The following is a 13615-nucleotide window of genomic DNA, read 5'->3' as shown; positions in this document are numbered from 1 at the left end:
AACAGAATAAAAAAACATGTGTATGTGTCTAAACCACTGGATGAGAAAATTTGTCAGGATGGGTGGAGTATCATCAATATATTAATTATGTCCAATTATACATCTTTACTCCTGGTCAGGTAGGTGATGCCGTCATGGTGCCAACTGAGTGCCTGGGGGCTATGAGGGCCTGGATGGGAAAGAACCAACTTTGACTCAACCCTGGGTCCCTATCCTTTTAATCTCTGGAGACCACTCAAGAACTGGCTCTTCCCCGACATGCTGAGATAGAGTGAGGTCAGTGCAGGAGGAGTATATGGTGGGTTGCATCAGTGAAATGTGATTGCAGGGCCCCGTTTTTCTATTTTAGCCTTTATTGCCTTTTGTTTATAGATATTGGAGTCTTAAGCCTCTCCCCCCCCACCCCAGCTTGGTTTTAAGATGGGAACTTGTACAAATGTCTTAAATAAATTAAAATACAAATATAATCAGAAGCTTAAACGTGTCTTGGACTTTAGATACAGCCTGTAGAGGGACTTATTTGAATGTTTCTCTTTGAAGAACCAAGCATTTCAGATTAGCACATGAATGAGTAAAGCAGGAGTCTTATGCTTTTAAGTTAACAAATCAATAAACCAAGCCAGCTTTCAGTTTTGTACTTTTTCTTACCAAACTTACTTTGGTAAGAGTTTTTCATATTATGCACAATCAATGATACTGTTGCAAAAATCTTACCTGATGCAATCATCTGTTAAGATATCTGAATGTGTAGATTTCAACTCATTTCTTCTTTTGAAAATGAAACATTTCTCCCTTTAGCTCGAGTTCCCAATTGCTTTTAAACAACATGAAAGGGCAGGGGTCCTTAACCTCCAGGTTACATACTAGTACCGGTCTGTGGTCTGTTAGGATACAGGTTGCAGAATTGGAGGTGAACAGCGGGTTGAGTGAAAGTGTACATGTGAGAGATATAGGTTGCACACTCCTCCTCCCCTACTCAGTCTGTGGAAAAATGGTCTTCCACGAAAATGGCTCTGGTGCCAAAAAGGTTGGGGAACTGCTGTGATAGAGTAATGAATAATTCATGTAGTACATCTGTATTCTTCTTGTAAAGAAAAATCTAACACACCAAACGTACAGAAACTATGTGCCATGCAGTGGTCAGAAATGGCCCATTGAACTGATGAATAGACATACACTGGAAGAAGGAGGACATCAGTCAAAACAGATATTTGATATCTTTACTTCTTCTTGTTCATTTGTACCAATATCAGGTCCAACAACATGTGTCAAGTACTCGGTTTCTCTAATCTGCCTTCCAAACTAAATTATGCAGATACATTGGCTTGGATCCTATGACAGATTAATTTAAATGTTATAGAACATTTCCAGGGCTACAAAATTTGGATGATCAGTAAATGGCAGCAGAGAGATACAAAAAAACTCCAAGATTACTGGTGATAATTATACAGCTGTTCTAATAATGCCTTCTTCTCCATTCCATATGCGGGAATTTTCAAAAACATCTACATAGCTATGTAGCCCAGTTAGGACAAAAGATGGATGCATTTGGTGATAATCATGACAGACTTTCGCTCGCTCGCTCACTCTCACTCTTGCTCTCTCTTGCTCTACATCCATCCATCCATCCATCCATCCATCTATCCAGGGCTTTTTTTCTCATAGAATGCTCAGAACGGAGTTCCGGCACCTTTTTTGGATGGAACCTTGTAGGGTAGGCAAGGCGGGTTGTATGACGTGTGAGTTCCGGTACCTTTTTCTTTTACAAAAAAGCACTGCATCTATCTATCTATCTATCTATCTATCTATCTATCTATCTATCTATCTATCTATCTATCTATCTAATCTATCTATCTATCTAATTAATATGCCACCCATCTCACTATCCAGAGTGACTCTGGATGGCTTAAAGTGGCATAAAAGCATGAATAGCAGACCCTGCCAGTTGAAGAATTCCGACTGGTGGGGTCCAGGAAGAAAGCCTCTCTGCCATTACCCCACCCTGTGGAATATCCTCCACGCTGACAACTGAAGTAGACCCCCACTCTCCTGGCCTTACAGAAAGGAATGAAAACATGGTTTTGTGGCCTTTGTGGGGAGCCCATAGGATCATGGAGCCATGGGGCTGGTTAGCACTCTGAAAGCCTTCCCTTTGCCTGTCAATTAATTTTTAATAATTTTAATCACATGCTTTCATGTTTAATATTTTACTGTACAGTCCCAGAGTCCCTGGTGAGGGATATGGATGATTCTAAAATGTAATAAATAATTACACAAGCATAATAATTAAATGAAGGTGAAAAACCAAGAGCACAGAGGTATTCTCTGTCTCTTACTCGATCAACCAACTCCAGCATGGTGCACCCCGACTGGGGCCCCCAGCCAACCAACAAATTAACACATTTTCTCACTGCTTCCTTCCTATTCTCACTGTGTTTAAGCATGTTATCCAAACAAAAAATATCATTTCCCACTAGCAATGACAGTACTGTCTAATAAGTGCTAAATGAATAAGCTTAAGGAACGGTAGCCAGTCTGAATTTGGACAGTTCATTTAATCACAGACAAGCCACTAATTGTTGATAAGGAACCACCCATGAAAGCGGCAAGGAGATGTTCTGTCATTCACTGTTACAACCAGAATGGTCTAGCATACTGGAGAAGCTTCAGCTGTGGCATCAAAAAGAGCCTGAAGGTAAACAGAAAACCCAATCCAGATTTAAATATACAATAGCACTTTTATTGCAACAACTGCTTACAAGTTAAAATATGATTGGCAATTTTATGAGACTGAAAAGTTGTTCTCAACACAAGCATGTATAAGTTCACATTTGGCTATATGAATGTCTTACAGATTAAATCTAGTTTTCCAATAAAAATTGAGTAATGTAAGCAGGGATTTTTTTCTCATAGAATGCTCAGAACGGAGTTCCGGCACCTTTTTTGGATGGAACCTTGTAGGGTAGGCAAGGCAGGTTGTAAGACATGTGTGAGTTCCGGCACCTTTTTCTTTTACAAAAAAAGCACTAAATGTAAGAAAAAATATGAAAAGTGCAACACAGCAAACAAATTTTATCTACTGAATATGCTAATAATTTTTTTTCAGCAGGAACACTTTCTCAAAAGACACCACTGTTATGTATCTTTTTAGACTGGAAAAAAATTGCTCCGTTTCAATTCCAGACTAAAAACCTTAAGATGTGACCAACAGTCAGCAAGAAAGCCCCACTGAGGGCTATCTTGCTAGCTGCTACATTTGGAGCATTGTTACACAAATTCCATTTGCAGCACCTGTATTTGAAGGTATTTATTGAGAAATAATGTGAAATAAAGTTCACATTACAGTCAGAAAACTTCCAGCACTGAGATGTAGTTTGTGCACCTTAAAAAGAAAAGGAAAAAAAAATGAAGATTATAAGGTTAGGTTCTATCCTACTTAATTAAAAAAAAAGTTTTCTGTGTGTATAGATAGAAAAGGTAGTCTGTTCAGTAATTTCAGTCTTTTTATCTACTGAATTAAAACAATACCTTAAATGATATTGTAAGACTATTTGTACCCCACTTTTCTATATAAAATCCCAAAACGGAGTTTTAAAAAGTTACTTTAAAGATTTTGAAATGGCCCAAATTCTTAATTTTAAAAAAATCAATCAGAAAATGACATAATCCCATATTGTGGGGGAGAGAGAAACTGCTTGAGCAGGGGATAGGATTAGGCTCTCCCAACTCTGTTATTCTGCTATAGACTAACTAAACGCCTCTAAGACAGACAGGTCAAACTTGCGACGTCACGTGACGTCACACAACGTATCGGAGCTTTTCCCCCATTGCCAGCAATGGGGTGGGCGCAGTTTCGTTGTGATGCGTCCGGTGGGCAGGCCATCAGTTTGACACCCCTGCTGTAAGACGTCATTCAAAAATGAGCATCTGCATTATTCAAAACACAGGCCAGTTTGCTCACTTTTGAAATTTCAATTTGAAATTCAAGCCCCTAAAATTTCACATAAGCCTGTCTGCTTGACTCTTTTAGGGATTTGCGGAGCTGCTGGTTCCTCCTTGAAAAACGGCTTTTCCAAGGAAAGCACGTGGGAGTACAACTCTGTTTAGTCCACTATTAACTTTGCAAAACTATTCACTGTTCTTCCAAGACCTAAGGATGCTCAGCATCAGTTCTCCTCCACTTCCCTGCTTGCCTGGGTATTTATTTGGTCCTTGACAATCTTTTTTTTTTCAATTTTCTTTTCAACATTTGCTCATCAGCTACCCTCTTAATCACAATCCATCCCTGTCATCAAAAGGCATTCTCCTTCAAAATCGCACAGGTAGCATGCCAGGTTATCCTAAGACACTATATAAAACATACAGAGGGAAGCCATATAAAAGCTAAATATAGTGTGTCTGAAGTAAATCAATACACCATTTTAATGTTCACTCAAGATGAAGCCTGCTACATTTTTAGCTGTGTGAGATAAAGGGCGTGTATAAGTAAGGAATTTGGTTGTGGGGAAGACATTTGGTGTGTGATAATACCTTCACTGCAGCCTTAACTGACCAGACGGAGCACTTTGGCAGAACCAGCTGAGGGAGAACTTGTGTAACAGAAAACAACACTGATGTGCAGAAAAACAGTTCCTGTGGTCTACAGGGCTGGAGCTGAGATGCTGGAGAATGGAACAATTGAGGGCCCAATGCATGCTGGAAATCACACATTTGATTTTTGTCCCAGGGCAGGATATTCTCTGCCCTTCGTTATGGACAGACTGCTGTTTGGCTTGCTGGTGCTACCGACTAGCTTGTAAATTCTGACGAGATGGGCAGAATCAGTACTACTAGCCTAGCCACCTGAGCATCAATTTGTTTAGAGCCACCTGGGAAGAGACTTTCAAGATGCTGATTGTCATGTGTAAAAGCCCTATATGGCATATAGGCTAGTTATCTGTGGGACCGTCTCTTTCCTGTGGTTTCTGTTGTGATTCCTTGCCAGCCAATGGATCCTGCAGCTGAGTCTGAGGAATCAGATGAGGAGGAGGGGCCTGGAATGACATTAGAGTCAGAGGAAGGCTCTGAGGAGCTCCAAGACTTACAGTTGGACAATGTACCTGGTCCATCTCCTGGTGCTCAGGCTGAGTCACAGCTGTTCTGGGAGCCTGAGTTGGACAGTGATGAACAGTTGGGAAAACTCCAGGATGCACAAAAGCGCAGGCAAGAGAAGCGAGTCGGACAGAGTAATGCAATGGGGCGGCTCCAGAGGCAAAGGAGAAGGCATTAGGAAGCCACGCCTTGGCTGAATTATAAAAGGGAAGGTGTGGGAGATGCTGGTTGCCAAAGGCAACCATTGGTGTTGAAGATCGAGTTTCTGTGGACTATGTTTGTTTGCCTTGGACATTGACTCAAGTCTGTGAGAATAAAAAGGTAAAGGTAAAGGTTCCCCCGCACATGCATGCTAGTCGTTTCCGACTCTAGGGGCCGGTGCTCATCTCCGTTTCAAAGCCGAAGAGCCAGCGCTTGTCCGAGGACGTCTCCGTGGTCATGTGGCCGGCATGACTAGACGCCAAGGGCGCACGGAACGCTGTTACCTTCCCGCCGTAGTGGTCCCTATTTTTCTACTTGCATTTTTACGTGCTTTCGAACTGCTAGGTTGGCAGAAGCTGGGACGAGTAACAGGCGCTCACTCTGTTACGCGGCACTCGGGATTCGACCCGCCAAACTGCCGACCTTCCGATCGACAAGCTCAGCGTCCTAACCCACTGAGCCACCGCGTCCCTTGTGAGAATAAAAGGGGTTGGTTTTTTGTTGCGGTTCCTGCCTGTTTCTTGGAAGAGGGCGTTCTCCTTGTGAGCATAGCAAGGACTCATGTAGGCTGGGACAGAACAGTTTCTGCCCATCCTGTAAGAACTGACAGAGTTGGCTTGGTGCAAACCTCATTGATTAAGCAATGCAATCAATCTTGAGAATTCTCTGTGGCACTTTCCTTCTGTAACATCCTGCCTGGAGATCTGTTTGATCTGCCATCTCACAGAGTTGCCAGTACTTTTTAAAAGAGTGCTAAAAACATACTGTAGATCTTCCCCCATCCTATGGGTAATGTGGTGGTGGTGGGAGATGTCTTTGTTTTTATCTCTGCAAGTGGGGGAGAGAGCCAGCTTAATCTAGTGATTAAGGCTTCAGGCTAGAAACAGGAGACTGTGAGTTCTAGTCCTACCTCAGGCACAAAGCCAGCTGTGTAATTTGGGGCCAATCATTCTTTTTCAGCCCTACAAAGGAGGCAATGGCAAACTACTTCCAAAAATCTTTGCCAGGAAACTGCAGGGATTTGTCTAGGCAGTCACCAGAAAAAACACAAAACCTCAGAGGCACACATGCAAGCAGTTTGATTGCTATTCCTTCCAGGTGACACTCTATATTTTAATTTTATCCTGACTTCACTTGTGCATATTAAGCTGCTCAGAATAATTAAAATCAGTCTAAATATCATGTTAATAAATTTGTATATTTCTTCAGAAATTAAATATAAATTAGATAAAGTTATATACTCACCGTAATGTACTGTTATGCAACTATCTTGGTCAAATCCACAGTTCACAGGTATCATACACATAGCAGAGTCACAATTGTAGCATGTTATAGCACTTCCTAAATAAACAAGGAAGAAAAGAAACTAAACACAATATTCCCTTCTGAAACAGAATCCCTGTTAGAAAACAAATTATAAGTAGTCTTTTCTTACTGTTTTGTTTAGTCATTGTTCAAAATTTTAACCATGTTTAAAAACAGCTTTGTGACCAATCTATGTATTTACAACTATTGCATCATCATTCACAGCTTCACAAGGGGCACAACTGAACAAGCAAGAGTTCAAGTTTCAAAAAATCTTGCCAAGGAAACTGCATGGAATTGTTCATATAGTTGCCAGGAGTCCAAACTGACTCAAAGACAAGACACAAAAAGAAAAACAACAAGAGTTCCCTTGAAACTGGATGCCTAGGATTGCTCCAACAATTTGCCTCTTTATAAAAGACAGTTTCATACAATTCCAGTCAGGAATCTCTCATTCAAAGGGATAAAATTTGTTCTATCATAAATTATATCATCCATATAATTCCAAAGCATCAAGCTAAAACTCAGTCAGCCCTTGGAATGATGAGCCACCTTCAGCTCCCTATTCTATTCTTCTGGCCCCTGCACTGTTATCATTCGGTTTCCATTTACCGTTGGGTTCACTTACCTGAATGGAGGAACAAAGTCAGAACAAAGGCAGTAATGACAGGGGTGACCAAAAGGGATTTCATCTTCTTTGTGTCTCCTATTCAACCTACATAATAAAAAAAAAAAGTTGTCCTATCAGATGTTCCAAAATAAACGCAATAATCTAAACCGAGCAACAGTATTTGTCTGCCAAGCCTCAACTGTCTATATCCATGTCATTATATAAAACCAGCCTTATATAAAACTTTTATGAGTGCTAAATAGGAATATAATTTTGGGGGGGCATGACAGAACATTCCTGCAAAGCAACAGAATGGAGACTGAAGGTAAGGCCTGTTGAATTATTAGTCTCTAAAATGAAACCATTAAAATGAAACATTATTTCTATTAAATTTGAACGTATTTTTATGTTGTATATCAAAAAATTGGAATTTACCATAATACAAAGGAAAATGCTTATGTACTCCATTTCCCTGTTTCCTAAAGGCACTCTTGCTGGAGAGCTCTCATTAGCTGTATAATTTAATTGATTTTTCTGCACAATCACATGGGACATTTGTCTCATAACACATCAGAATCCCAAATGAGTACAAGCATTTTGTGAGCCCAACAGTACAAATGTCAATTAAATTGCAGAAATAGTCACATCGTTCCTATTGGCAGTATATAGCATAATGCAAAGTGCAAAAAAAGAGTAAGAAAAAAAAATAAACGAGAGAAAACAGCTAAAACTAGTTATCATCAACACTATCAACTACCGGTATACATTTCTATATACAGTATTTCCATCTTTTTTGCTACTACACCCATATGTTGCTTCATACACTGCTTTTTCTCAAAACTTCTCACCTCTGTTTTGGTAGAAGTATTAATTCCTTCCAGCCACAATATTTTCAATCCTCTTTATGCACATCCTTAATGTATTAACAGTAAGTGTTCCGTGTAGCAAGGCTATTAAGCTGGCAGTCTAGATGCCAACTGCTCTACTTTATTAAAAAGTCATAGGAAGGTTGTTAAAAGTACACTATGTTTATGCTGCAGCACCAAAGTTAGATTTAAGAATAAGCTAAACAAACAACAGTTTAGCCCACACAATCCATGCTCTGGTTTTTAATAATTTTTAAAATGGCAATAAGATGGATAGCGTATCATTGGAGCAAATAATTCATTTTTTGAAGATTCCCCAAAGGCCTTAAAACCTTGCTCTATCCAGTCTCTTCCAGTGATAGAGTACCCACAACTTCTGAAGGCAAGTCATTCCACTGGTTAATTGTTCTCACTGTTAGGAAATTTCTCCTTAGTTCTAGCTTGCTTCTCTCCTTGATTAGTTTCCATCCGTTGCTTCTTGTCTTACCTTTGGGTGCTTTGGAAAATAGGTTGACCTCTTCTTCTTTGTGGCAGCCCCTTTAATATTAGAACACTCATATCACCTTCTTTTCACTAGACTAGGCATAGCCAATTCCAGCAACCTTTGCTCTTTATATGTTTTAGTCTCCAGTCCCCTTATCATCTTTGTTGCTCTTTTCTGCACTATTCCCAGGGTCTCTTTTTTACATCATGGTGACCAAAACTGGATGCAGTATTCCAAGTGTGTCCTTACTAAGGCGTTATCAACTGGTATTAACACTTCATGTGATCTTGATTCTATCCTTCTGTTAATGCAGCCTAGAACTGTGTTGGCTTTTTTGGCAGCTGCAGCACTGCTGTCTCTTATTAAAGTGATTGCCCACTAGGACTTCGAGATCCCTCTGGCAGTTACTGCTATTAAGCTGTACCTGTACATTTGGTTTTTCTTGCCTAAGTGTAAAACCTTACTTTTCTCCACATTGAATTTCATATTTTTAGATCGGGCCCAGTGTTCAAGTCTTTCAAGATCTACCTGGATCTTGAGCCTATCTTCTGGGGTGTTGGCTATTCCTGCCCATTTAGTGTCATCTGCAAATTTGATGAGTTCCCCTTCCATCCCCTCAACTAAATCGAGGAAGCGTGTCGTATTGGAAGTGGTGAAAGGATTGAGAAAAGATTCTACCTCCACTTTGTCTGTATCTTTCCCCCCTTCCTTAACCATTCTTGTTATGCTTTAATGGCAATATTTATTGTCTTAAGAATTTAAATCTAAAGTCATCTGATGAAGAGATTAAATAAATACACATTTGACTTTTGAGAAATCAGGGAAGAAAAATTTATAAGCTGAGTCTAATATCAGTTTTCAGATTTTGCCCATAATTCATTCAATTTAGATTTTCCATTTTAAATATATGCTATTAATTGAAAAGCATATTTATTTGCATCCTGCCTTTATTATTTTTAAAGAATAACACAAGGTTGAGAACGTACCTAAGACACCTTCCTCCTGTTTTCCACTCAACAACAACCCTATGAGGCAAATTGGGCTGAGAGTGAGTAGCCTAAAGTCATCCAGAGAATGTTACTTCTAATTTAGTTTTGAGCATGAAAGCAGCCAGCTTTCATGCTCAAAACTAAACTAGAAGTAACCTTCTCTGGGTTATTAGCCTGTTGCCTTAACCACTGGACCAAACTGGCTAAACGTATACAGTATTTGTGCGCTCTCTCTCTCTCTCTCTCTCTCTCTCTCTCTCTCTCTCTCTCTCTCTCTCTCTCTCTCTCTGATGATGATGGTGATGATGATGGTGATGGTGATCCGAATCCAAGATCCTGTTTTGGCACCATCTTTGTGTGGTGTAAATTAGGAGCCTTCGATTTTTATGTATCCTAAGGCTCCACCAAGTCTAAATCTGACACAGAGGGGCTATCTTTGTTCGTGTGAACTTGCGCGCTCGTGCACCTTCGAGGGGAGAAACGCTCCGGACGACAAGGCGTCGCTGTCAGGTTGGCGCGTCCATTAATATATCCTTTTTAAAATCGAGTCCAAAATGCTTGTCCGCTCCTACCTTTCCGCGTAGCTTGAAGGCGGCCACCCGCTCCCTTAACCGAAGGAAACGAGCTGGAATGAAAGAATGCGATGAAGACTTTTCTGTTGAAGGAAAAATCTTCATCCAATGCTTACTCCGAGGAGAAAGGAGGTTAAATTTGGACTTCTGATCAAAATGAAGCAACAAAACAACCCTAATCCTACGAAAGCCGCTATATTTTATTTCGTTTTATATTTTATGTTTTATCTGCCTCCGCCCTCCTTTGGCATTTCTGTTGTGCCTTCTGCTACCCAGTCCGCCCTAAATCCAAGCTAAAACCGGAGAATCGCTGCCTTGACGCGACCTGCATGTCGCTGACTCTAGCTAGCATCCAACTGGCGGATTGAAAGGGAAAATCTGAGAAACCTAATAAAAAGCAAACGCCGTGCTAGGGGCTTCATTTGCACATAACAGGAAACAGCGAATACTTACAATGGAACCTTTAAACAGCACAGATACTACCAGCTAAGACGATTCACCACCGCGTCAAAGGGAAGGAGGGAAAAAGACACAACTTCTCCGAAGTTCTCAGAGCGCGCCTGGCGCTTTCAATTCGGGGAAATTAATGTATATGCCTGGGGAGAAGCGGGGGGCCAACCTGTACAGTTTTTCATTGGCCAGTTACAGGTTTACCGATCCCTAATTGGCTGATAATGAGGAGGAGGAGGAGGAGGCGGAGAAGAAGAAGAAGAAGAAGAAGAAGAAGAAGAAGAAGAAGAAGAAGAAGAAGAAGAAGAAGAAGAAGAAGAAGAAGAAGAAGAAGAAGAAGAAGAAGAAGAAGAAGAAGAAGAAGAAGAAGAAGAAGAAGAAGAAGAAGAAGAGGAGGAGGAGGAGGAGGAGGAGGAGGAGGAGGAGGAGGAGGAGGAGGAGGAGGAGGAGGAGGAAGGAAGGGACCTTGGAGGTTATCCAGTCCAACCCCCTGCTCAGGCAAAAAACCCTATACCATTTCAGACAAATGGCTGTCCAGTCTCTTCTTAAAAACTTCCAGTGTTGGAGCATTCACAACTTCTGGAGGCAGGTTGTTCCACTGGTTAATTATTCTAACTGTCAGGAAGTTTCTCCTTAGTTCTAGGTTGCTTCTCTCCTTGATTAGTTTCCATCCATTGCTTCTTGTCCTGTTTTCAGGTGCTTTGGAAAATAGCTTGACTCCCTCTTCTTTGTGGCAGCCCCTGAGATATTGGAACACTGCTATCATGTCACCCCTAGTCCTTCTCTTCATTAAACTAGACATACCCAATTCCAGCAGACGTTCTTATATGTTTTAGTCTCCAGTCCCCTGATCATCTTTGTTGCTTTTCTCTGTACTCTTTCTAGAGTCTCAACATCTTTTTTACATTGTGGTGACCAAAACTGGATGCAGTATTCCAGGTGTGGCCTTACCAAGGTATTGTAAAGTGGTATTAATACTTCACGTGATCTTGATTCTGTCTTGATGTTGATCCCAAAGGCCGTTAAACTAGCTATTTAAGAGTAGCAGACTCGGGCTACATTCTGAAGGAGGCTTATCTATAGGTGCTTCAGACTCTGATCCGGACCAGCATTAGAAAAACTAAAGAGAGGTGTGCCAATACACGACCATTTTTTCCCCCCAAGATACTTTATTCTGCTTACAAGATATGAGAATTAGACATTAAAAATGTGAATTTCTAATGCTGCTTTAAGTAGGAACATTTTTATAGAACAGTAAATAAATATAAACAATAAATAAATATAAACAATATAAATGGAAATAAATGGAACATATGCTGCATTACCTCCCAAGTATCCAACGGAATTGGTTCCTGTATGTTTTGTGCCCACTTTATCATACAATCTTTGACTAATTCCGTTTCCGAGTCCAATTCAATTAAAACATTATATATCCTCTTTATATGCACACGATTTAAATCTCTAATTTGTTTTACTAAGTTTTCATCTGTAATTGTGATGCCAACCTTCTGATCCAGCTTCCACCTAGCTTTCAGATGGGTGTATTGGAACCAAGAGTAATTTATGTTTTCTTGTTTTAACTCATCTAATAATTTAAGTTGGGTTTGGCTCCTTTCTCAGTGTTGTCAATCAGTGTTGATAGGGAGTGAGAGGTCCAACCGTCGACCGCTCCATTGTGGTGTGCCACAGGGCCTGGTGTTCTCTCCACTTGTTTTTAACATCTACATGAAGCCACTGGGTAAGAATATTCATCACCACAGGTTGAAATATCACCCAACTTTATATTTCCACCTCTGGTGATCCAAGTGATGCTGTCACTGCCCTCTTGCACAGCCTGGAGGCTGTGAAGTCTGAACGGGGAGGCAACAGGCTTTGGCTGGAAAGATTGAGTGGCTTTGGGTGCATGGAGCTTTAAGATCTTTAGTTCCAGATAGGGTTTAGTTTAACAACTTTAGTTCCAGATAGGGTTGCACTACCCCAGACAGACCGAGTCTATAACTTTGGAGTTCTCCTGGATTTTTGACTCCTGCTTTAAGAGTAGTTAGCAGCTGCATCTAGGACACCCTTTCCACAACTTCATGTTGTGCAGCAGTTGGACCCTTTCCTGGACTGGAAGTCCTTGCACTCAGTCATGGTTGAAGTATCATCAACTTTATATTTCCACCCCTGGTGATCCAAGTGATGCCGTCACTGCCCTCTCACAGAGCCTGGAGGCTGTAAGGCCTGGATGGGGAGGCAAAAGGCTTTGGCTGAACCCTGGAAAGACCAATTGGCTTTGGGTGCATGGAGCTTCAAGATTCAGGACTTTAACAACTTTAGTTCTAAATGGGATTGCACTACTATAGACAGACCGAGTCCACAACTTGGGGTTTCTGCTGGATTTGTGACTCCTGCTTGAAGAGTAGTTAGCAGTTGCAGCTTTTTACAACTTTACATTGTGCACCAGTTGCACCCTTTCCTGGACTGGAAGTCCCTGCGCTCAGTCACTCAAGCCCCAATCATCTCATGTTTTGTAGGGTGATTCATGTTACACCACTGCTCCATGAGCTCCACTGGCTGCCAGTTTGCTTCCAGGTGCAATAGAAGGTGCTGGTAATTACCTTTAAATCCCTCCATGCCATGGCCCCAGGTTCCCTGAGGTAACTGGCCTACCTCACCCATGCCGGCAGAGGGATCATACTGTGGCCCCCGTCAGACAGAGAATTTCAGGCGTTGAGGTCCATGGAAAAGCCTTCTCAGGCTCTGTACCTTTAGACTTGGCTTTGCCAACTAGCTTGGGACCTCAATGGGGTGTATCACAGTGGAGACGGTTGATGTATTAAGAGAAAATCTCACCTCTTCCCCCCACAACCATGCATCCTGCTCTTTCCATTCCCAACTTTTAACTGTAAGATTACTTCAGATTGCAATTCTATTTATATTGCTTTTGAAATATTTATCTTCCGTGGTTTTATTGCTTTTATTGATGTAAGCCATGCAGAGTTGCTTCAAAGCAAGATGGGCAGAAAACAAAATGAATGAATGAATGAATGAATGAATGAATGAAT

The 13615-nt window shown here is 41.0% G+C and overlaps 1 protein-coding gene across 1 annotated transcript in view; it reads right to left on the bottom strand.

Annotated features, from left to right (window-relative positions):
* Positions 1-3054: 3054 nt before the first annotated feature.
* The window catches only part of LOC310636835 (uncharacterized protein), a 28016-nt gene continuing 17455 nt past the window's right edge, over positions 3055-13615 (bottom strand). The window contains exons 6-7 of the mRNA XM_083356946.1: positions 6538-6633; positions 3055-3382 (exon numbers count right to left, since the gene is read on the bottom strand). Of these exons, the coding sequence (XP_083213072.1) occupies positions 3174-3382; positions 6538-6633 (305 nt within the window). The 3' untranslated portion in view covers positions 3055-3173. The remainder of the gene's footprint in view (positions 3383-6537; positions 6634-13615) is intronic.

Source organism: Vipera ursinii (genome assembly GCF_947247035.1).
Source record: "Vipera ursinii genome assembly, chromosome: 1".
In the NCBI taxonomy this organism is placed as follows: domain Eukaryota; kingdom Metazoa; phylum Chordata; class Lepidosauria; order Squamata; family Viperidae; genus Vipera; species Vipera ursinii.
This window is presented reverse-complemented; position numbering and strand designations above follow the sequence as displayed.